This window comes from Pagrus pagrus (assembly GCF_965226575.1).
Source record: "Pagrus pagrus genome assembly, chromosome: 16".
Taxonomy (NCBI): domain Eukaryota; kingdom Metazoa; phylum Chordata; class Actinopteri; order Spariformes; family Sparidae; genus Pagrus; species Pagrus pagrus.
Window position 1 is genome coordinate 7,331,189 of NC_140200.1, and position 26,076 is coordinate 7,357,264.

A 26,076-nucleotide genomic window follows, 5' to 3' on the forward strand; every position below is an offset into this window, starting at 1 on the left:
ATAAATGTGGTGGATCAAATATTCAAGTGTAACGGGCCTTTCAGACAGAACGGGTCAATGGCACCGCTGTGCTCTGAAACACATTATTTCACGTTATGAAAGAAAAACACGTGTTGTCAGGCTGGAGACTACTACATTTTTTTAAAGGACTTTCTGATCTCAAGAAATAGAAGAAATTTTTCCACATGTTTAGAAGCAAATAATCCGTCAAATCACACGTAAACATAAAAATCCTCCAAGTCAGAAATAAGTGGTGTTCACTGGACAGTGACGATGTTCAAATGATCTCATTATATGCACAGTTAGAAGGTGGTCGTTAAATATTTCATTGGTATAAATACAATTTACTAAGAGAAAGTGTGAGGTGTTAAAAGCAGCTGATTCAGGTTTCAGGAACGAGGGAAATCAGCAGGATAGATGAGGCAACAGCGCCAAATTATGTTCAAACAATAAGATGAGAGGTGACTTGTGTCTAACAGCTGCCTCTTTAAATGGAGAGGCACAATAACAGCTAATACACATCCACATATTTATACACATGATAAAAATAAGACTTAATTCAAGGAAGCAGAGCAGGACGTGTCACATTTCTTTAATTATTGGTCGGCTCCTGATTTGTTCCTTACAGCAGCTGAGCAGAATTTTGTCAACCTTGTGTTGTTCTTCATTTGTGGCAGCAGTACAGTAATATTAGGGCTGTGACGTCATCAAATCAACACTACTGTGATTATCTGGACCCATGTTGTGATTGTGATGTGATTCATGATTTGTGGAAATGATCACTGCTGCATCAGAATTTATTTTCACTGAGGAAAAACCTTTTGAAATCCTGATGATGTGACTTTGTTGGCTCTGTACCAAACCAACATGTTTTTGTTTTCTACATGTGGAGAACAAGATCTGTAGGTCAGGACATCTCTGCAGCACTACAGTACTTCATTATAATGATGTTTGTCACACATTTGACCTTTATGGAAACACTACAGCCTCTGTGATTTGGATACTTGGTCATATTGTGATTTTAATAGTATTTTGATGAAGTGTGCAGCCCTTAGTAACAGCTTGTTATCCCCCTGAAGGCAAACACAGGACAAGATATCAAAAAATACACCTGAACTTCTGTCACTTACACCTGCGCAAGGTGTCTGTGCTGTAACTATAGAAAGACTCTCTGCTGATTGTAACAAAAGGACTGTTTTGAACAGTGTTGTATGAATTACCAAAAACTCACGCTGGAATAATGATCAGACTGGACCTGCTGAGGAGACTCGGGTGGTCTTCAGGAGTGCAGGGGCCACTATAGATTGCTATAATATTCCTTCCTACTAATTCTCACAATATTAGTAAACTTTATATTGTTTATATTTATTTTCTGCCTCTTTGGTTCTATATTTTATAAATTCTCTATATAGTGTATTTTTCTTTCTGCAGACATTTTGTCATCCCTCAGTGATCCATGTCTGAATATTTCTGTTTTTTATTGATTTGTTTTATTGGACAGTTTTTTTTCATCAGATAACAATTTGAATACTCTTTAGAATATTTCATATGCTTTGTCAAGGTTATCTTCTTTATATGATATTTCCCAGTTTTGGTTCAGTAATTCATGTTTTTAAAGCATTCATTGACTCCTCTGTCCTGACTCGTCTGTACTCCAGTTTAATGTCCTGCTTTTCCTTCTTGTAGACACTGTCACACACTGTAAACACTGGTAGCTGCTCACTGATATCATTGATCAGTAATCCACTTATTGCATTGTTGTCTGTAACATTAGTAAATATGTTGTCTGTCAAGGTGGCTAAAGGGTATAGTGTTAAGTGTTAATGCAAAAAGCAGCACAGGAAAACCTGATTTAGTATCAGATGGATGTCAGAACTGCTTGGGATAGGATATGAAGTGGCATCTAGCACAGACGGAAAGTTGGTGTATAAGCTAGAAAAGTCACTGTATGGGTTACGCTACATGATTATCTAAGTGAGAACCATTTAGGACAAAACCCTGCTGATCATTGTGTTTACACAAGGGAAACAGAAAATGAGAAGGTGATCATAATAATATGGGTTGATGATCTAATCATTGCTGCCAGTGATGAAGATGCACTAAAAAATGTGAAGGAGACGCTCACAGCAAGATTCAAAATTAAAAGATTTAGGAAAACTTAGACCCAGGTGTGTCTCATCACATTGATTATTCAAACAATAAATAGCGCTGATTGTCTGCTCTCAGTTTCAGCTTTGGGTTTTGCCTTTGCAGACTGCATTTATAGTTAAAGAGGTGTAACCAACATGGTGTTTGGAGCCGGACTGAACTCTTTTCATCTTCCTCATCTTACGATCTTTGTCGTCACCTTGTAACGGCTTGACGCGCGCGCCACAACCCAACTGCAGCAGGCTGACCTGCGGATCAACAAATAAAATACAGTTAAGTCTAAACTTATTTTAAACCCGTTTTCATTTATCTCACGGTTACGGTGTTTTAATTTCATGTGTCATAGTATTTTGGTAATATACATGTTCAAATTAAGCATTATTACACAAGAGGGTGTGCTTTACCGACAATAATGACGTTAATGCACACCCTCCCGTGTAATAATGCGATTATACAACAACCACCAATAAAAAGAAAATAAATTAGAAAAATGTATCTATAATGTGGAACAATACGCTCTCAAGTGTTTTGCTGGTGTTTGTCCCCGTTTCAATGGATATACATGACGTCTGGCGTTAACTAGTCCCTGTCAGCTGCAGCCAACTTCAGCTTATGCTTTCAAGACATCGCAATTTCCCCAAAACTGAATAAATACCACACATAGCAACACACAACTGCTTTGCTAGCTCAATCGTGTTGTAACTAAGATATCCGCTGTAAAAAAATATTTTTGTCATGGACTGGTATAGTTATTACGTCTGCCGACTTTACAGTCATTTTAAGCTAGTAACGTTACGGTAGCAGGTGTCGTGTCAACGACTCATCAGCAATCTACAATGATTAACAGTTATACTGCTTTCATTAATCAGCAACTTGATAGTTTATATGATCCATTTTTAGGCGACATTTACTACATCGTCTCTTACATCTAAACATTTATTACTTCTGCTTATTCTGCGTAGGCTTCAAAATTAACAGCTAAATGATCAATTTTGTGTCAGGTCAATTCAGCCATTTTAGCTCCATCGTTAGCTAGCTGTGTACGCTAGTTGCTCTGCGTAGTTTAAAATACAGGCGGAGTGATTTTTTCAGTGATGAGGCATTTTTAATTTGAGCACGGCGAGCTATGCTGCTCATCTGAGCACAGTCTATAATGTCTGATTGACCAATCAGATTGCTCGGTCGGATCTACGTGTTGTATAATTAAAGGGGAACTCCGGTTATTTGACACCTGGACCTTATTTATAGGTGTAATTATGCTCGTATACTCACACAGACAATTGTAGTGCAGCTCGGAGTCCTTCGGACGTTATTTAGATCCAGCCGATCATGACCGCAGCGCATGGGGGCCACGGCAATGGAGCTTCTACGTACGAATTATCTGCCGCGAAACTCGCTCATTTCACCTACATTTTGTCATGAATGGCCAGTGTTATCATCATGTCAGCTCAGCTACCTTGTTGTCGTCAACCCTGTTTCTCCTTTATTTCTCCTGCGTAATACCCAGCAAACATTTTCTCGACCTGCGTCTAGATGAAGACATCCAATCAACGTCGCGTCACGTCGTGACTTTAATTCGACTGTTTTTCAACATCATAAAATAATATCATGGCAAATATGATCTAATAAATATGCATTTTAGAGCGGTTTAACTGAATAAACACTGCCAGAAAATGTTTTCTCGACCTGCGTCTAGATGAAGACGTCCAATCGACGTCGCGTCACGACGTGACTTTAATTCGACTTTTTTCCGACATGATAACATAAGGGGGAATACGATCTCAAAGAAAACATATTTAACTGAAAAAACACTGTCAAGAATGATTTTCTCTATCTACTGCTGTGTCAAGATGCAGATATCCAATCATGTCGGGACGTCTGATTAACGTCGGGCAGGCAGGTTGATTTGACGTCTATCTGAAGGGCTGAAATGACCAACGTCATTTAGACGTTGTTTCAACGACATATCAATGCACGAATGTTAAAAACTATTCGAAATAATGGAAATATGTTCGTGAATTTAAGAAAATAATGTAGTATCATATTGGCAATGTGGGCTGAAATGTTTGTGATTCTAGCATCCATCTAGGAACTATTTTTCCTCGCGTAGTTAGCGCACCTAGCGATTTCCTACGCATGCGCAAGAAGAACTTTGCAGTGTCAGTTGACGAGGAGGAGACACAGACACCTGTAAAAGGTGAGTTACTAAAAGTACTGTAATTTAAAATGAAACGGTGTTTGGTAAGACATTATACGTTTATCAGTTGCATGTTAGAGTTTTGATTTTGTTGCTGCATCGTGTATCGTTACAGATAAATGTTTTTTTTTTTGCTTTTATTCGTAACCGTGCGGCGGCTAGCAGCCAAGTTAGCTGCCGTGTGAAACTAGCCCTGAGTTAGCTCACAGGCTACGTGAGGTGCTCGATGCTAAACCGAGCCGAACATCTGTGCAACTCTCGGTTTAGCATCGTTACAGAACCAAAACACTTTAAGGGGCCGTCCAGACGGGCGAAAACGTTATTTTTTCTCCGTCTTCCTCAGCATTGTTTCAAGAATATTTGCATCTAGACGGATCCACCGAAAACGCTGTAGTTCATATGCCAGGCCTATAGGTGTCGCTTGTTGCTGATAGTTGTCTGGTGTCGCTACACGACCGCAACGGCAGAGGGCGCCAGCTTATTGTAGAGACGTGACTGACACTGTGGCTGGTTACTTTGTGCCATCTTCTTTAAATTTGAAACAAGTGTTCACTGATAGTGTGGCTACAGCCCCATAATGCCATTGACATGCTCAGATGAAGCCACAAGCAGTTATTGATCCTTAAACAGTTTTTTTTATTTTAGGCGTACTAAAATTTTTACATTTTTATTGACTTCAGAGGTTAATCAATGTCACTATCTCTCTACATATAAAAGTAATCTATTTGTGTGTCTCTGTCCCTCGCATAGGCCTGTTTTGATAACTATTTGTCCAATTTACCTCACTTCACAGGTTTATTGTGAGACGCACACCAGGTGAGATACACACACACACACACACTTGAATGGGGGGGCTTGAATGAATATGAATATTTGGATACAGCCTCAGAGCCGTCCGCCACTGTTTTATGCTGTTGTGATGATGCTTGGACAGAGGTGCTAATGCATAACAGCAGCAACAGTGAGGAATATCTTCAAATTCATTCTTTTAGAGTAAATGTATTCCGAAACTGTAGCACATGTTTGAAATGAAATGGAATTGTCCTTTAAAAGAAAACCTCTAATGTGCTATTGTGCTCCCTGTGTGTACAGCCAGGCACCTGCATGAAAGAGAAGTTATGCTTAGTGTTGCATCTCTGTGTTGTGCCTTTTAAAGCCACAAAGATGTTCCATGTCATCAAGTGTAAGAAAACTAAGATTGATATAATTGAAATTACTGAATGGGCGTCATGTGCATGTGGCTATCCTGGGCTAAGCTGAGCTACCATAGCACAGACTGTTAATGCCTACTGGCTTTATTAGGAACCATCAGATTCAGGCTACTGAGTGGCTCTAAGAAGTGGTTCTTTCATTACTCTTTCAACTCCCAAAACAATTTGTTCTTGCCATCTATAAAGTGCATTTAACATCTGAATAGGCGCTCTGTAAAAATGTTTATTTTTTTCTTATGCCCTCTCTCCAGCTGCTGTGAAGAGATGGAGTCCAAAGGCCACAGATGCAGAAATAGAGAGTGTGATTCAGAACCAAGTTAAACATGCCCCACCAAGAAGCGGGGGCAAGGGGCAGACCCCCAAAGGACTGCAATAAAAAGAAAGTCAAGAAAACATTTGTTCCCATAAACATGTTCGTTTTTTATTCAATTATTCAATATATAGATAACTCGTTACATATATCTGGTCCTGAATGCTGTCTTTTTTTTCTTTACCTGAGATTTGTCCATGTACTACTTGTATTTTACAGTATGGGTGAACATTATTCGAGTATTTTTAACTTTATCACAGCTGAGTTTATTTACTATGAAAGTTTTAACCAGGTTCACCATTCCTGTGATATTTTAAGTTGGCAAATGTGAAATTTGCTGGTGTTGTCTATTGGACTTTTTGACCTCTTTGCATTTTAAGGATTTTTTTGCTGAAATTGATAAGTTAATTTAAATAGTTGCAGATTAGAGCATTGAGAATTGCACATGTAGACTATAGGCTACAGCACAAGAGCTGTGCTTGTAATAGAATGTATGGATGTGGTAATGCCAGTTATGTAGGCACTAGTTGAAACTCGATTTAGGTAAACATATTTTTAAATGCAATACATTACATGTGTATTTTGACAAAGGTTGATATGCCGTTGAAACGACGTGAATTGATGCCGTCTAAGAGCCGTCGAAATGACGTCGGTCATGAAAACGACGTCAGAAAAACTTTCATTTCAGCACCTCTGGTAGACGTCGAATCGACCTGCCTGACCGACGTTGATTAGACGTCAAAAAGACGCCACGTAGAGACGTTGAAAAGTCGTCTATACGACGTAATAATTGAAGTAGCCTGCTCTGTGAGCCGTTTTTATGTCGTCGAAACGACGTGAATTGATGCCGTCAAAATGACCGACGTCAGAAAAACTTTCATTTCAGCACCTCTGCAAGACGTCGAATCGACCTTCCTGACCGACGTTGATTAGACGTCAGATAGACGTCACGTAGAGACGTTGAAAAGTCGTCTATACGACGTAATAATGACATTGATTGAAGTAGCCTGCTCTGTGAGACGTTGATATGTCGTTGAAACGACGTGAATTGATGCGGTCTAATAACGGTCGAAATGTGGTCGGTCATAAGACCTACGTCAGAAAAACTTTTATTTCAGCACCTCTGCTAGACGTCGAATCGACCTGCCTGACCGACGTTGATTAGACGTCAAATAGACGTCAAAATGTTTGCTGGGAATGATTTACAGTTATACTGCTTTCATTAACCAGCAACTTGATAGTTTATGATCCATTCTCTTACATCTAAACATGTATTTCTTCTGCTTATTCTGCGTAGGCTTCCTCAAAACTAAGTCCGCCATATAGATCAAAATTAACAGCAAAATCATTTATTTTGTGTCAGGTCAATACAGCCGTTTTAGCTCTATCGTTAGCTAGCTGTGTTTCTTGCTAGCTGCTCTGCGTAGTTTAAAATACAGGCGGAGTGATTGCTCGGTCGGATCTACGTGTTGTATAATTAATGTTATTTCATTGTTTTTAAGAGCAGGCTATTTCCTATTTATTTCTATTTCCGTACCACTAGAGGGAGTCCATAGTACCATAGTTTGAGAAAGGCAGGTGTAAAGTATTTTCATCCACCTCCATGCTACATACTCCGGTACAATAGGTGGTGGTATGCACCTTAAAAGCCATGGTTGCAACCCGCCATAAAATCAGAAGAAGAACAGGGAGGCGCCAAGGACGTTATTATACACACACATACACACAGACACAGGGAGGGACCTAACAGTGAAAGTGTTCAGTCAGACTTCATTATAAGATGAAGAGCAGAAGGAGAACAGCTGAAGTCTGAGGCAGGGTGAGTGTTAAAAACACATTTTGATTATTTACTGTGACTTGACTTACTGTGAGTCAGTTTTCTCCCTGTGGACTGTGGAGGAAAGAAAGGTTGGAGTGAACTCAACAGTTTGATTCATCTGTGGACACAAAGTCCTGATTGGCTGAATAATCCTCTTTAAACCTACAGTAACCCAAGAAAACAAGCACAGGTGTGAAGAAAAGTGACCAGGTGGACTTCTGGCTGCTTTTATTATACTGTATAATGTGTGTGTGAAGGGGAGAGAGAGAGTGTGTTACTTCCTGCTCTCTCGGTCTTGTGTGACTCTTGAACAAACTTGTTTCCTGATTCTTGTGTCCTGAGCTCACAGCTACTGTTTCACCTCTCAGACTGACTTCAGAGCAGAAGATGAGTGTTTGTGTGGAGGAGGAGGAGGACAGAGCAGAGTCTCCAGTGTCCAGCTGTGTGTCTATGAAGAGTGACTGGTCCAAAGATGAACCTCCAGCCTTCAGTAATGAACCTGGACCATCAGACTCAAAGTAAGCCACCCTATACTAACTCATTTATGTGATTTTTTTTCTGTTCCCTGTCTCACTGCCATGCTTTGTTTTGTTAATTTTGTATTTTTATATTCAAAATTAATCTAAAATGTATTTTCTACCTAAATCTAACAGACTTTTCACGGCTCATGTTCCTCTTACTATCTGTGGCAGCTGTCAGTCTCCTAAAAAGATGTAATCTGATCTAAGAGGACAAATAGAAACTTTGAAAGCTCCTTTTTTATCAACAGTAGCAGTAGTTTGTGTATTTAGAGCTTCCTAAATTACTTTGTCATCAGAGAATTTCTCAAAGATTCATGAAATATAAATACAAACATGTTGGTGTTTTTAGAGTTCAGTCCAACAGACAGAGAGCAGAGTCTCCAGTGTCCAGCTGTCTGTCTATGAAGAGTGACTGGTCCAAAGATGAACCTCCAGCCTTCAGTAATGAACCTGGACCATCAGACTCAAAGTACGACACCTGATACTAACTCATTTATGTGACTTTTTTTTTCTGTTCCCTGTCTCACTGCCATGCTTTGTTTTGTTAATTTTGTATTTTTATATTCAAAATTAATCTAAAATGTATTTTCTACTTAAATCTAACAGATTTTTCACGGCTCATGTTCCTCTTACTATCTGTGGCAGCTGTCAGTCTCCTAAAAAGCTGTAATCTGATCTTAGAGGACAAATAGAAACTTTGAAAGCTCCTTTTTATCAACAGTAGCAGTATTTTCTGTATTTAAAGCTTCCTAAATTACTTTGTCATCAGAGAATTTCTCAAAGATTCATGAAATATAAATACAAACATGTTGGTGTTTTTAGAGTTCAGTCCAACAGACAGAGAGCAGAGTCTCCAGTATCCAGCTGTCTGTCTATGAAGAGTGACTGGTCCAAAGATGAACCTCCAGCCTTCAGTAATGAACCTGGACCATCAGACTCAAAGTAAGACACCTGATACTAACTCATTTGTTTGACTTTTTTCAGTTCCCTCTCACAATGACATGTTTTGTTTATGTTGTGTTTGTATATTTCAACAACAATGACTACAGTAACTTTAACAAACCTTTTGGGACTCATGACAGAGAGATCATTCGTCCCATCTTCCCCTTAGTGCTGTCAGTCACGTAAAAAGCTGTAATCTAATCAAAGAAGACAAATAGAAATTGTTAAACTTCTAATTTATGGACAGGAGGACTTTGCTCCCTCAATGAATTTGTAATTAGACTTTTTTTTCAAGGATTCATGAGATAAACACAAACATGTTGCTATTTGCAGAGTTCAGTCCAACAGACAGAGAGCAGTGTCTCCAGTATCCAGCTGTGTGTCTATGAAGAGTGACCGGTCCAAAGATTATCCTCCATTCTTCAGTAATGAACCTGGACCATCAGACTGTGGACAGTTGTTCTGCAGACAGTGCATCACATCATATTGGGACCAGTCTGCTTCACCAGGACACTCCTCCTGTCCCCAGTGTGGAGAAAGATCCAGAACAAGAGCTGGACTGCAGACAGCCAGTCTGACCAGCACTGTACAAAGTAAGACTATATATCTGTCTGCTGATGTCTTCATGTCTGAAGACACTACTTGTTGTTTTAATACATTTGTTATGTCACACATTAACCAATCAGAAAGCTGTTTGTTCTCTGTATGCATAGATGGAGATGGAGAAGTGTCAGACAGCAGCTTGAAACAAAACATCACTTTAAACAACAGTCCACATTAGCTTTCCTGCTAACATCTCCTCCTCCTCTAACTTACAAACACACACCTCGTCCTGCAGATCCACTTGTTGAACAAGTGACCAAACAAACATCCAGTGAGGAAAAGTGCACTGCTAACATCTATTTTCAGGCTACAGCAGATAGCTAATTAGCTGCTCAGTTTCAGCACATTAAACAGCTTAAAATGTAACCTGCTTTATTACAATACGTTCATTTGGCTGATGTTTTTATCCAAAGTGACTGAAAATAACTGATTGAACCATGTGGATACAACATGAGTAGATCAAATTCATCAATTATGCTAAAATGGTTCAAGTGCTACAATTAGAAGCAATAAGAGATCGAGAGAGAGATTGTTTTTATGGGCCAAGGTGCCGTCTGAACAGGAGAGTTTTCAGTCTGAACAGGAGAGTTTTCAGTCTGAAGTTGTGTCGAGTTTCTTCTGTTCTGATGTCATTGGGGAGTTTGTGTCACTATTGTGGATCCAGGACATCAAACAGTCTGGATTTAGTTGAGCAGTAGCTGGTCCCCCCTTGTAGTGAGGGAATAACAAGCAGTTAGCAGTAGCAGAGTGTAGTGGATGGGCTGAGGTGCAGGTGGTGGTCATTTACAGGGGCTAACCTGAGATGTTGTCCCTCAAGCAAAGGAGTTCAGTTCAAGAAACAGTGCTGTGCATAGAGGTGAGCCCAACTAAATGTAGTTGGTACTGCCCCACACCAGCACCAGCACCTGTTCCTTCACCCATGAGAGGTGACATTCCCTGTCCTGAGGACCAGTCTGGGATGCCAGGAATCAGTACACCTACCTTCTTTTCCATGAAACTGGCACACACCCGACCCCAATGCCCATCCCTGCTGGTAGTCAGCCCACAGGGTGGCGTCTCCATGTAGTCAAAAGCCAGCCACCAGATATTCACCAGTGACCTCCACTCCCAGGTTTAGCTCCAGAAAGGTGCCCTGATTTCTCTTTCCTGGTTCAGGTGCTGCAGCACCTTTGTGGCTGAGTCATATAGGTTCTTTGAATCACTCTCAGTCTGGCCCCTCCTCTGGGGCTAATTAGCTTTGCGAGACCCTGCCAGGGGCTAATGACCCCGACAACAGAGCTCCGAGGATCACAGGGACACACAAACCTCTCCACGATGTCAAGGTGGAAAGAAAGAAAAAGAAAACAACAAACATATTCTTATACTGATGGTTCTTTAACTTGTAATGAAAAGACCATTGACTGCTGATTGTCACATTGTATTTTTTGTCTCCTACTTTTTTCAGTGAATGTTGGTCTGCAGGAGGTTTTCCATGAACATAAGATCAGTCTGAGGAGGAGATATGAACATGTGACTGAAGGAAGTGATGAAACAGGAAGTGGAACCCTCCTTAAGAAGATCTACACTGAGCTCTACATCACAGAGGGACAGAGTGAAGAGGTTAATACCCAACATGAGGTGAGGCAGCTTGAGACAGTTTCCAAGAAAAAGACCTTCAGTGAAACTCCAATCAAGTGCTGCGACATCTTTAAAGCCTCACCTGACCAACAGAGACACGTCAGGGTGGCTCTGACGAACGGCGTCGCTGGAGTTGGAAAAACCTTCTCAGTGCTGAAGTTCACTCTGGACTGGGCAGAGGGCTCCGAAAACCAAGATGTCAGTCTGGTGGTTGTGCTTTCGTTCAGGGAGCTGAACCTGATCAGAGACGAGCAGTACAGTCTTCTCAGGCTGCTCCATGATTTCCATCCAACATTACAGAAGGTGACAGCAGAGAAGCTCGCTGTCTGTAAACTTCTGTTCATCTTTGACGGCCTGGATGAAAGCAGACTTTCACTGGATTTCAAGAACAATGAGGTCGTGTCTGATGTCACACAGGAGTCATCAGTCAGCGTGCTGCTGACAAACCTCATCGAGGGGAAGCTGCTTCCCTCGGCTCTCGTCTGGATAACTTCCCGACCTGCAGCAGCCAATCAGATCCCTCCTTCACGTGTCGACAGGGTAACAGAAGTACGAGGCTTCACTGACGCCCAGAAGGAGGAGTACTTCAGGAGGAGGTTCAGTGATGAAGATCTGTCCAGCAGAGTCATCTCACACATCAAGACCTCCAGGAGCCTCCACATTATGTGTCTGATCCCAGTCTTCTGCTGGATCACTGCTACAGTTCTGGACCACATGTTGACTACAGACCAGAGAGGAGAGCTGCCCAAGACCCTGACTGACATGTACTCACACTTCCTGCTGGTTCAGACAAAGAGGAAGAAGCAGAAGTACGATGAGGGACGTGAGACGTGTCCACAGGAGCTGACGGAGGCTGACAGGAAAGTTCTTCTGAAGCTGGGGAGGCTGGCGTTTGAACATCTGGAGTCAGGAAACATCATGTTCTACCAAGAGGACCTGGAGCAGTGTGGTCTTAATGTCACAGAGGCCTCGGTGTACTCAGGAGTTTGTACAGAGATCTTCAGAAGAGAGAGTGTGATCTTCCAGAAAACAGTCTACTGCTTTGTTCATCTGAGCGTTCAGGAGTTTCTGGCTGCAGTCTACATGTTCCACTGTTACACCAACAGCAACACAGAGGCACTGAAGGACTTCTTTGGGGACGAATATGTTGATTCAACCCTGAATGACTTCCTGAATAGCGCCATGGAGAAATCCCTCAAAAGTAAGAATGGTCACCTGGACCTGTTTGTTCGCTTCATTCATGGCCTCTCTCTGACGTCCAACCAGAGACTCTTAGCAGGCCTGCTGGGTCAGACAGACAACAGGCCAAAAATCATGCAGAGAGCCATCAACAAACTGAAGAAGATGAACAGTGATAATATCTCTCCTGACAGAAGCATCAACATCTTCCACTGTCTGACAGAGATGAACGACCACTCAGTCCATCAGAAGATCCAAGAGTTCCTGAAGTCAGAGAACAGATCAGAGAAGAAACTCTCTGAGATCCACTGCTCAGCTCTGGCCTACATGCTGCAGATGTCAGAGGAGGTTCTGGATGAGTTGGACACACAGAAATACAACACATCATTTGATGGAAAACGGAGACTGATTCCAGCTGTGAGGAACTGTAGAAAGGCTCGGTAAGTCCAGATGTGATTAACATTAAAAATCATGGTAAAGCTGAAGCCTTCAGTATTAAAGACAAACACTCTACACACATGCATTATATAAAACCTCAACACGATACATGTTTTCCTGAACAAGTATGAAACCTGCTTATTGCATCAATTATCATCACCAAGCTCAGAGATGAAATGACATGTAGTCGTCAACTTTCCAAAACATTTACTTCAGCCAGGTGGACTCCACTTGAGACAAATGATTACCCATCAAATGATAATAACTCAATCTTTAGTACGTATTATACTATTGATGCAGTAGAAGACGTTGAATTAATTTGATGGGAGGTGAAAAGCAGACGGAGCGACAGAATAAAATGCATCAAAGAACAAAATCCACACAAAGACATGACTGAGGTAAACACATACAAGTGCAGTTACAACCTACAGTAAATTTACATAAAGCTTAATGAATATAAATCAACTCTAATCTGACTTGTTTACATTACAGTCATTTGGACGCTTTTGTGTTTGCGGTTCATGTTGCTCAAGGACACTCGGGGAGGTTCATTTATTTATTTATTTTCTTGATATAACACTTTAAAAAGCAGTTACAAATTGCTGTACACACATTAAACAGCAATACAATGAAAGAGTCACAAGAAAAAGCAAGTTTTACCCTGACAATTACAAATATAAATATAAAGACAACAGAATGAATAAAACAAACCAAAATCAAACATCAAGATTAAAACATCCACATCAGGGGTTAAAAGCAGCTTTATCCAAGTGTGTTTTGGGGGGTGATATAAAATGGGGCACCGATTCAGCCCCTCTGATCTCCTCAGGCAGGGAAAGTCTGGGGCCTCCTGGACAGAAGGAGCTCAAGTTTCAAACTACAAACCTTGTGATCACTGACTGACCAGCTCAGGCTGACCAACTGACCACCTGTGCTTTGTGATGCAAAATGTAGGAATCTGTTTTCACAATAAAGTCTCACATTTTATTGTTTTAAGGTTCTTTTAACTGTAATCACAGATTTTTTAAATGTGGACTCTCAGAGAGTCACTGTGAAGTCGTGGCCTCAGCTCTCAAGTCCAACCCCTCCCATCTGACAGAGCTGGACCTGAGACACAACGACCTGCAGGATTCAGGAGTGAAGCTTCTCTCTGCTGGCCTGGAGAGTCCAAACTGTCGACTGGAGACTCTGAGGTCAGTTCATGTGTTTCTGTGTACATCTATAACATTTAAATCCATAACAGATGTTTTAAATTTCCTTCAGTTCACTTGTTTTCTGGGTTTGTCTGAGCTCAAATCACAACAACTCAGTTTAAAGTTTGACAGTCTGTCAAAGTTTAACTCCAAATTATATATTTATATCACACACACACAGAGAGAGAGAGAGAGAGAGAGAGAGAGAGAGAGAGAGAGAGAGAACTACATTATTGTATATTACTGCCTGACGTACAACATACACAGAGATTTAAATCTCTGAAAAGAAAGTGTTGAATCTTTGAAAAAAAGAGGTTGGATGATGTTTAAGTCAGGTTGGACAAAAGACACACCTCTTGTCGTGTATTTATTTGCTCTTAATTGGATTACAGTGTCTCTTTTTTATTTCAGTATTAAAGGATTATTACGTACCTTCTTAATGTATTCTTGCTGTAGTTAAGTGCACTTAAAATGAATCACATGACAACTATGTCCCAATAAATTAACTTAAATTTATTAACAGAAAAATAAAAATTCTAACAGCCATAAAAAATAAATGTAACCATCCACAGTAAATCACAGTAAACCCAAAATGTGGTTTTCTACTGACCTTGTTCAGAATGAAATTTTAACAAGTCAAACCAATGAATTCAATGCAATGTTCCTTTAACCTTGTTTTGTTACTATTCACTGTCAATTTACTTTTGTTCAAACACAAAAATGTTCTTTTAACCTTGCTCTGCTATTGATCACTGCTAATGAACTTTACCACAAAAGACCTTCATTAATATTAAACACACCAAAAGAACTCTAATAGAAGCTTTAAGTGATACTTAATTATTTTGTGGGCCCACGCACACACACAAACAAGCTGGCAACCAGGGAACACAACAAAGTCTCTCTGTTCTGCTTCTCTTCACTACTGCTGCCGCCGACTTCTCTCCGTTTCTTTTTCACACAGTTCACTCTGCCCTGCTAGCTTCCGCCCCACAGCCAATCAACAAACAGGAAAAGTGTCATGACTCATACACAACGAATCACATACAATGAAGTTAAACAACATAGGTTGTACTCTGTTTATGCCACATGTTAGCCAGGTACACTGCAAACAACCTACTTAAAATGGCAGTATAAAGTTCATATTAAATTAACCATGTTAATAACATCAAAACACATTTATTCAGAACAAAACTTACATGAACCTCTTAATATTCAAGAAAAACCTGTAATTTAAATATTTTGGGGTAAATTAAATTACCCAGGGCGACAGTAAGAGTTGATTTTTGAGTCTTGTTCCCGACCTGTCAAATACTGATGCTTTGGGATGGCAGCCGACCCGACCTACTATCCCAAAGCGTCAGTATTTGACGAGTTGGGAACAAGACTCAGAATTCAATTATCTTAATAACAGGAGCTTTAAATAGTAGAATCAAATGTTAAATCAGTTTCTGTGGGTTTTTATTTGGCTGCACAATGTGAGTTTGTATAGATGGAGCCTCTGGTGGAGCTGGCAGAGTTTAAGAGGTGACATCACTACGTCTTTATTGAAGCAGCAGCACGTTGTCATTAATATTAATGAGAGCTCTGTTTCACTTTGTGTATTTGACAGTGTTGAACCTGCATCCTGTTGGGTTCAGGTGTTTGGAGTTTCATTTTCTAAACGTCTACATTCTTAACCTTCTTCAGCTCTGAACAGATTATTAAACACTGAATGATTTCAAGCAGGAACATTGTCTGTTAAAGTTACATAATTTATTCTTTATTCAGATTGGAGAGATGCAGTTTGTCAGAGATCAGCTGTGCTTCTCTGGCCTCAGCTCTGAAGTCCAACCCCTCCCATCTGAGAGAGCTGCAGCTGAGTCACAACAAGCTGCAGGATTCAGGAGTGAAGCTTCTCTCTGCTGTACTGGAGAGTCCAAACTGTCGACTGGAGACTCTGAGGTCAGTTCATGTGTTTCTGTCTATCTATAACATTTCATTATTTTAAGTGTTTTGCTCTCTCTCTTGCTCGACCACACATTCTCTACACACAGCACACGTGTGGTTGTTTATCACAACAAGGAAACTAGCTTTACTTGAGAAAGGCTGCAGGCAGCGAGACAGAAGACTGCTGAAAAGGTAGAAAGTGAAATGTTACTTCAGAGCGTGGAGGACGAGACGACTCTGGCTGTTCCGACTGACCAATCAGTGGTCTGCAGTGTGTTAACTCCACCTTTTAGCATGGGATCAGTGTGCATCAGTGAAGTTAAAAGTGTTCATAGCTGTTTCAGACAGCCAAAGGTGGAGCGAAGAGCTGCTGGAGGCTCAACAATGGTTTAAATATGGAGGTAACTACTCACATGTTCTCTCCTGGAAGACATTGGTAGTGTTTCACTCAGTTCATATTTCAAAGTGACAGAAATAGTTGTGTAACAAATGAAGAAAGAGCTGAGAGAGAAGTTCAAACCTGGGCTCTATCTCACCTCCACTCAGCTCACCAATCACAGAGTGAGGAAGGTGTTAATGTTTGTTTGTCAGTTTTGTAAAGTGACAGAAATTGTTGGACACAGACCCCCTAATCTGACATCAGAAAGGTGTGGCCCCCCGCAGAGATTTAAATCTCTGAAAAGAAAGTGTTGAATCTTTGAAAAAAGGAGGTTGGATGATGTTTAAGTCACGTTGGACAATAGACACAACTCGTTTCATGTATTTATGTGCTCTTAATTGGATAAGTGTCTCTTTTTATTTCAATATTAAAGGATTATTACATACCTTCTTAATGTATTCTTACTGTAGTTACGTGCACTTAAAATGAATCACATGACAACTATGTCCCAATAAATTAACTTAAATTAACAGAAAAATAAAAATTCTAATAGCCATAAAAAATAAACATGACCATCCACAGTAAAACCAAAATGTGGTTTTCTACTGACCTTGTTCAGGATGAAATTTTAACAAGTCAAACCAATGAATTCAGTGCAATGTTCCTTTAACCTTGTTTTGTTACTATTCACTGTCAATTTACTTTGTTCACACACAAAAATGTTCTTTTAACCTTGCTCTGCTATTGATCGCTGCTAATGAACTTCACCACAAAAGACCTTCATTAATATTAAACACACCAAAAGAACTCTTATAGATGCTTTAAGTGATAATTAATTAATTTGTGGGCCCACACACACACCCAAACAAGCTGGCAACCAGGGAACACAACAAAGTCTCTCTGCTCTGCTTCTCTTCACTACTGCTGCCGCCGACTTCTCTCCGTTTCTTTTTCACACAGTTCACTCTGCTCTGCTAGCTTCCGCCCCACAGCCAATCACCAAACAGGAAAAGTGTCATGACTCATACACAACGAATCACATACAATGAAGTTAAACAACATAGGTTGTACTCTGTTTATGCCACATGTTAGCCAGGTACACTGCAAACAACCTACTTAAAGTGGAAGTATAAAGTTCATATTAAATTAACCATGTGAATAACATCAAAGCACATTTATTCAGAACAAAACTTACATGAACCTCTTAATATTCAAGAAAAACTTGTAATTTTAATATTTTGGGGTAAATTAAATTACCCAGGGCGACAGTAAGAGTTGATTTTTGAGTCTCGTTTCCAACCCGTCAAATACTGATGCTTTGGGATGGCGGCCGACCCGACCTACTATCCCAAAGCGTCAGTATTTGATGAGTTGGGAACGAGACTCAAAAATCAACTATCTTAATAACAGGAGCTTTAAATAGTAGAATCAAATGTTAAATCAGTTTCTGTGGGTTTTTATTTGGCTGCACAACATAAGTGTGTATAGATGGAGCCTCTGGTGGAGCTGGCAGAGTTTAAGAGGTGACATCACTACGTCTTTATTGAAGCAGCAGCACGTTGTCATTAATATTAATGAGAGCTCTGTTTCACTTTGTGTATTTGACAGTGTTGAACCTGCAACCTGTTGGGTTCAGGTGTTTGGAGTTTCATTTTCTAAACGTCTACATTCTTAACCTTCTTCAGCTCTGAACAGATTATTAAACACTGAATGATTTCAAGCAGGAACATTGTCTTTTAAAGTTACATATTTAATTTTTATTCAGATTGATGAGCTGCAGTTTGTCAGAGATCAGCTGTGCTTCTCTGGCCTCAGCTCTGAAGTCCAACCCCTCCCATCTGAGAGAGCTGGAGCTGAGTGAAAACGAGCTGCAGGATTCAGGAGTGAAGCTTCTCTCTGCTGTACTGGAGAGTCCAAACTGTCGACTGGAGACTCTGAGGTCAGTTCATGTGTTTCTCTGTATCTATAACATTTAATTCATTTAAGTTTTTTCTCTCTCTCTCTTGCTCGACCACACATTCTCTACACAGCACACGAGTGGTTGTTTATCACAACAAGGAAACTAGCTTTACTTGAGGAAGGCTGCAGGCAGCGAGACAGAAGACTGCTGAAAAGGTAGAAAGTGAAATGTTTTTTCAGAGCGTGGAGGACGAGACGACTCTGGCTGTTCCGACTGACCAATCAGTGGTCTGCAGTGTGTTAACTCCACCTTTTAGCGTGGGATCAGTGTGCATCAGTGAAGCTAAAAGTCTTCATAGCTGTTCTAATAGCCATAAAAAATAAATGTAACCATCCACAGTAAATCACAGTAAACCCAAAATGTGGTTTTCTACTGACCTTGTTCAGAATGAAATTTAAACAAGTCAAACCAATGAATTCAGTGCAATGTTCCTTTAACCTTGTTTTGTTACTATTCACTGTCAATTTACTTTTGTTCAAACACAAAAATGTTCTTTTAACCTTGCTCTGCTATTGATCACTGCTAATGAACTTATCCACAAAAGACCTTCATTAATATTAAACACAGCAAAAGAACTCTTATAGAAGCTTTAAGTGATACTTAATTATTTTGTGGGCCCACACACACACACAAACAAGCTGGCAACCAGGGAACACAACAAAGAGAAATAAGACAAACGTCACGTTGCAGGCCTGGTCGAAGCTGGGGAGCGTTGCGGCCAAATACAGTTGAAGCCGGTTCACGTTGACCGTGCAGAAACAACAGTTAAGTACTCACCGTAGTAGAGCTCAAGTCACAAGAGTCCCAGTAGTGCACCTCCAGCTGCTCTCACTCTCACAAACAGTCACCGAGTCCAAACAGCAGTCTCAGTTTCACTCCTCGGAGCTGAAGGGGTGGCAGGTGGGTTATAGCAGACTGTGGCGAATTGTGGAAGAGGAAAAATTGTCGGGAACGCAGTCGACCCGACCTACAATCCCAAAGCGTCAGTATTTGAAGAGTTGGGAACGAGACTCAAAGTTCAACTATCTTAATAACAGGAGCTTTAAATAGTAGAATCAAATATTAAATCAGTTTCTGTGGGTTTTTATTTGGCTGCACAACATGAGTTTGTATAGATGGAGCCTCTGGTGGAGCTGGCAGAGTTTAAGAGGTGACATCACTACGTCTTTATTGAAGCAGCAGCACGTTGTCATTAATATTAATGAGAGCTCTGTTTCACTTTGTGTATTTGACAGTGTTGAACCTGCATCCTGTTGGGTTCAGGTGTTTGGAGTTTCATTTTCTAAACGTCTACATTCTTAACCTTCTTCAGCTCTGAACAGATTATTAAACACTGAATGATTTCAAGCAGGAACATTGTCTTTTAAAGTTATGTTACGGGGCTCAACAGGTTAAGTACCACAGTAGCAAATGATTTTTGGTTCGGTGCCGTTCAGGTGCCTGAAAAACACAGGTGAAAGTTCAGAGGAATGAAGACACCAACCAATGCTTTCTCTTCCCAAATTTCCTCTTTATTTCAGAATCTCAGAAACATAACACACATATATGTAACTATTCCTGGTGAATGACTGTTTTTTGTTTTTGTATATTTGCCCATCATTTAATCCACTGTTCATACCTTGGTTAAATAAGGTTCAATAGTATGGTTCGTCTCCTTTTGGTCAGTGTCAGTTTCACCACACTCTTAGATGGACATTACCCTTTTATCCAAGTGCCTTTTATCAGCATCAATACTGTATCAATGGCTACTTCCACTTAGTGCTAATAATTCAGCCAAGAGTTAAACTCTGAAATGTATATAACCTGACAATGCAGTATAAAATTACATAGTGGCCCTTTAAACCCACTAATTGCAGTATGAAACTGTGCTTAGAGCAAAAACATCAACCATGTCACACAGGGAAACAGTTTGGCTTAAGTCCACAAAATTCACAGTTTGAACCTTTAATTACAATTTAGCGCTTTTCTATATTAACTTCTTCACAAATCTTAGAAAAATCCTAGTCACAGATATCAACATATATGCCAAATGTTCAGGGACCCAGCTTCATATAAAATGGTTAGCCATGTACACAATCATGTTAAAAGGGAGTTCAACCTCTATGCAACCAACCTCAATACACTTGCGCTACATTTAGTTTCACTGTAGGAGTTATTATTGGTGGTTTTCACTCATACTAACCTGAAAAACACAGGTGAAAGTTCAGAGGAATGAAGACGCGAACCGGTTCTTTCTCTTCCCAAATTTCCTCTGGGGAGGGGGCGGATACCCTCGCAGTAAGAAACCTGAGCGTAGTCTGAAAATAATTATTAAACAAACCCCAGCTGTCATTAAGCATAAGCAGCCACATATTTAGAACAGATCAAAACGGATTCTTAAAATGAATAAAACAAAATAAAAAAAATATTAATTTTTAAAAAAGCCCACGTTTTTACTGATACCACTTTTTTGTAAAATAAAACAATATGATAGGCTAAATAGCCTAACATGACAACTAATTATTGCACATTAAAATTTGAAATAATAATACAAAAAGGCAATTTTATGAGATTGCTGGGTTTCCGAATGTGGTTGGAGCAATTTATTGCACTCATGTGCGTCTGAAAGCACCATCCATGAATGATTACGCATCATCAATCGCAAAAACTACCACTCGATAAATGTACAGGTGATTTGTGATGCCAAGCTATCACTTTTAAAGGTGGTGGCCGGGGGGGACACACGATTCTTTTATATTTCAAAACAGCTGTGTTGGCTGCAGGAGGGCGCACTGCAGAGCCAAAGTCATCTCCTCTGTAAGTGGCTACCCTAGATAAATTACATTAAACTAAACAAGGTATCAGATGATAAACATTTTGGTATGGTTCTTCTAGGTGACAAGGGTTATCCTCTAACGGAATACCTAATAACCCCACTGGCAAACCCTGCTACAGAGCAGGAAGGAGGATTCAATAGTGCGCACACACGCACACGGGTCACAGTGGAGCGCTGCTTCGGGTTGCTGAAGGGCAGGTGGCTCTGTCTCAGACCAGCAGGGGGAACGCTGCTGTGCACCCCAGAGAAAGTGTGCGATATTATTCTGTTCAGTTTTGCACAACATTGCATTAGTGAATGGAGTGCCTTTTGATGTGCCGGCGCAGCCAGATGAGCCAATGCCCATTGTCTCTCCATCTCGGAAAAGTTTCTCTTCTTGCCAGTGTTTCTTCTCTCCATGTTTTATCTAAGTGGGCGAGGCCTCCGAACCAGGAATATTTAAGGGCGTAGCATGTTAATGACGATCGAATTCAGCCGCCCCATTTATCAAGACCCGATCATTCGTACGCTGGGATTGGTCAGATACGAATGTTTCATAAATCACATGTGTGTCCTGTCGTAAGACCAATTCTGCGCTCAGATCTGCACCTGTTTTCACACAAGATTGATAAATGAGGGCCATTGTGTTTTGTTTTTATAAAAAGTGAAAGTAAAGACTTAAAATAATATTAATATCAATAAACAATATTACAAAAAAATTACACATTTTGAGTGTACCACACATACATCATTTATTTCTTATTCAGATTGGAGAACTGCAGTTTGTCAGAGATCAGCTGTGCTTCTCTGGCCTCAGCTCTGAAGTCCAACCCCTCCCATCTGAGAGAGCTGCAGCTGAGTAACAACAAGCTGCAGGATTCAGGAGTGAAGCTTCTCTCTGCTGGACTGGAGAGTCCAAACTGTCGACTGGAGACTCTGAGGTCAGACACCATTTTTTACTTCTGTACTCAGATTAATATGATGTGAAAGTTGTGTTGACACTAAACTGCAGACATCAGGCTGATATTATACTGATCCACACTGAGTATCTTAATGCTAAAGTCTGTTTTCTTCTTCTGTGGTTTAGTCCATTGACTGTGGCAGAGCAATGTTGAGCTGCACATTTAAAACCTTCATATAACAATATGAATAATTCACTCTGAAGATCCTCAACTATTGATTTTCATCTTAGATTCCAAATCATGTTTTTTAAAATGTTTTTTAAAGTGATGAGAAAAATACATACTACAATGAAAAGTTAAATAATCTCTATTTTAACTATCAGACAATAACACATATATCCAGAATTGTCTTTTTACAACATTTTAATGGAGCTTTGTGACGTTTATACTGACTGAATATTTAAAGTGTGAAGTTTCATCATTTAGTCTTTATTCAGATTGATGAGCTGCAGTTTGTCAGAGATCAGCTGTGCTTCTCTGGCCTCAGCTCTGAAGTCCAACCCCTCCCATCTGAGAGAGCTGGAGCTGAGTCAGAACGAGCTGCAGGATTCAGGAGTGAAGCTTCTCTCTGCTGGACTAGAGAGTCCAAACTGTCGACTGGAGACTCTGAGGTCAGTTCATGTGTTTCTGTGTATCTATAAAATGTAATTCATTTACATTTTTGCTCTCTCTCTTTTGCTCGACCACACATTCTCTACACACAACACACACGTGTGGTTGTTTATCACAACAAGGAAACTAGCTTTACTTGAGAAAGGCTGCAGGCAGCGAGACAGATGGGCTGCCCTCCCCCTGTCCCTTGCAGGCCGAGTTAATCTTATTAAGATGGTTATTCTTCCAAAATTTCTGTATCTTTTTCAACACATCCCAATTTGTCTTAATAAATCCTTTTTTGTTAATCACGATCAACAACTTAATGCTTTCTTTGGCATAATAAACCAGCCTGTACTTTCTAAACCTGAAGGGGGGCTGGCATTGCCAAATTTTCATCACTACTTCTGGGCCTGCAACATTAATAAACTTCTATACTGGCTCCACGCTGAAAGTACAGACGCCTGTCCACCGTGGGCTCATACTGAGGAATCATCTTCTTCCTCTTCTCTGCATTCTATGATTTGCCCACAGCTCCCCATAAGTGCCCATAAGGTCTCACCTAATCCAGTCGTCACCAATGCAATTAAAGTTTGGATCCAGTTCAGGAAGCAGCATGGCTTACATAGGGCTTCGATTCTTGCTCCAGTTTTAAATAATCATGCATTTCTCCCTTCCTGCTCTGACCCCACTTTTCGCGTATGGTCAGATAAGGGCCTCAGAACACTTAAATGACCTATATGAAGAAGGTGTTTTCATGTCCTTTGCATCTCTATCAGAGAAATACAGCTTCTCCAATAGCCACTTTTTTCGGTACCTTCAAATGAGACACTTTATCCAAAGGCAGTTCCTACATTTCCCAAACCGGCCCCCTGCTGAAATGGACCAATTCCTGTCTTTCAACTTGCAACAAAAATGACCGATATCTGCAATTTACAATAAGATTGTACTTCTGAGTCCACTCCCCACTGTATCACCTAAAAATGCATAGGAAAAAGATTTGGGGGTAGACATTTTACCGAGGTCCAGTGGAGGGACATTTTAAAACCGATCCATTCTTTGTCTATATGTGCCAGGCACGTTCTATTGCAGTGGAAGGTCCTTTATAGAGCCCATTTCACTAACGCTAAATTGGCAAAGATATATCCCAGTCACAGTGATGCTTGTTACCGCTGTTAACAGTCCCCAGCCGACCATGCACACGTGTTCTGGACGTGCCCGAGGCTGACCAACTTTTGGTCCGATATATTCCAAACCCTCAAACAGGCTTTACACAAATTTAGAACCAAACCCCCTGACTGCTCTTTTTGGTCTCCCTCCAACTAAAAATTTGCCCATTACTACAACGTGTCATGGCCTTTACCACCCTGCTTGCCAGGCGTACCATTCTCCTCAAATGGAAACATGTTTCTCCCCGAACTCACGACAGCTGGATACGTGAAATTTTACAATGTCTACAGTTGGAGAAGTTATGGTTTTCACAGAAGGGATCTTTGACAGTATTCCATAAAACTTGGGACCCACTGCTGGCTTGTATTAGCGATAGTCTTACTGTTATTCCTGATGATGCCGAGGACACTTCTTAAAAGTTGGAAAGAGAGAGGACACCCCTCCCCATCTTATTTATTTATGTACTTATTTAAACCTGATCTTAAATTTCGTAAATTTTGCTCATAGAAACTGCGTCTATATTTAACACGTCTCAAAGGGAGGTGCAAACGGTTTGTATGCGTAATTGCGCACACATGGCTGCGGTTATTGTTGCAAGAAAGACCTTTTATTATTCACCAATTTTTCTTTTGTTCTTCCTCTGATGTCTTGGTATCTCCTTTTCACTTCATCCACTGTTCGCCTGTTTTTTCCAACAGCATTAACTTTTTCACCGATTTTCTCCCACACGGCGTTCCTTTGCGTGACCGTCAGATTCCTTTGCTGCAGCTCATTGAAATGTCTATTCGCTTCCTCTACCAACACTTCTAATTCCAAAGGGTCAAATTTCACTTTGCGCTTTTGCTCTCTCAAACTTGCCATGCTGAAAACCATGAAACACGCTAAACCCTCATTTAAATAGGCGTGTCTCCAACACGTTTGCACCTGTTGTCATTCACGTAATCACTCTTAGTAAATCGCCCACAAACCGCAGTTCAACCCCACACGCAAATTTCTAGATTTCGCACGCAGATTAGTACAAGCAATTTGGGATCTTAGTAGATCCGGCCCTTAGTTGTTTATTGACTACATGACTACATCTGACATGGGTTGTTGGGAGGGATAGTGGATTCATGTTGGGTTTTTTTTTTTTCACTCCAATGCAGACACTTGGACATAATGTAAAACTGTTGTACTTTTCTGTACTGTCTGCAGATATTGAATAAAGAAATTTTGGGGGAAAAAAACATAACATCAAAAATTCAACACAGTTTTATTCTCCATCAACCTCTTCATCATTGATTTGCGCTTTTGCTTCTTGCTTCTGAAAATCAAATCTCAAATGTTGTGTTTTCTTCTTTGTCAGACAACAGTTTGTTCGTCTCTACTGACTGAAAAACTTCAACTCAGGATGACTTTTATCTTAAAGCTCCTGTTGGTGAGAGAGTTGATTTTTGAGTCTTGTTCCCGACCCGTCAAATACTGACGCTTTGGGATGGCGGCCGACCCGACCTACAATTCCAAAGCGTCAGTATTTGACGAGTTGGGAACGAGACTCAAAGTTCAACTATCTTAATAACAGGAGCTTTAAGTAGTAGAATCAAATGTTAAATCAGTTTCTGTGGGTTTTTATTTGGCTGCACAACATGAGTTTTTATAGATGGAGCCTCTGGTGGAGCTGCAGAGTTTAAGAGGTGACTTCACTAAATCTTTATTGAAGCAGCAGCACGTTGTCATTAATATTAATGAGAGCTCTGTTTCACTTTGTGTATTTGACAGTGTTGAACCTGCATCCTGTTGGAGTTTGGAGTTTCATTTTCTAAACGTCTATGTTCTAAACCTTCTTCAGCTCTGAACAGATTATTAAACACTGAATGATTTCAAGCAGGAACATTGTCTTTTAAAGTTACATCATTTTTTCTTTATTCAGATTGTGGAGCTGCAGTTTGTCAGAGATCAGCTGTGCTTCTCTGGCCTCAGCTCTGAAGTCCAACCCCTCCCATCTGAGAGAGCTGCAGCTGAGTAACAACAAGCTGCAGGATTCAGGAGTGAAGCTTCTCTCTGCTGGACTGGAGAGTCCAAACTGTCGACTGGAGACTCTGAGGTCAGACACCATTCTTTACTTCTGTGCTCAGAT

The 26,076-nt window shown here is 40.4% G+C and overlaps 1 protein-coding gene across 9 annotated transcripts in view; it reads left to right on the plus strand.

Annotated features, from left to right (window-relative positions):
- Window positions 1-26,076, plus strand: part of LOC311272201 (protein NLRC3-like) — a 55,059-nt gene that overhangs the window by 27,152 nt on the left and 1,831 nt on the right. Inside the window, exons 1-13 of one of the 9 annotated variants that reach the window (XM_084378441.1) lie at window positions 2,430-5,528; window positions 5,808-7,685; window positions 7,854-8,203; window positions 8,556-8,675; window positions 9,029-9,148; window positions 9,482-9,741; window positions 11,196-12,987; window positions 14,005-14,178; window positions 15,946-16,119; window positions 18,249-18,422; window positions 22,005-22,178; window positions 22,637-22,810; window positions 25,870-26,043. In XM_084378441.1, coding sequence (XP_084234567.1) covers window positions 8,073-8,203; window positions 8,556-8,675; window positions 9,029-9,148; window positions 9,482-9,741; window positions 11,196-12,987; window positions 14,005-14,178; window positions 15,946-16,119; window positions 18,249-18,422; window positions 22,005-22,178; window positions 22,637-22,810; window positions 25,870-26,043 — 3,467 coding nt within the window. In that variant the 5' untranslated portion in view covers window positions 2,430-5,528; window positions 5,808-7,685; window positions 7,854-8,072. The other 8 variants (XM_084378439.1, XM_084378440.1, XR_014624542.1 and 5 more) reach the window with 8 other exon arrangements.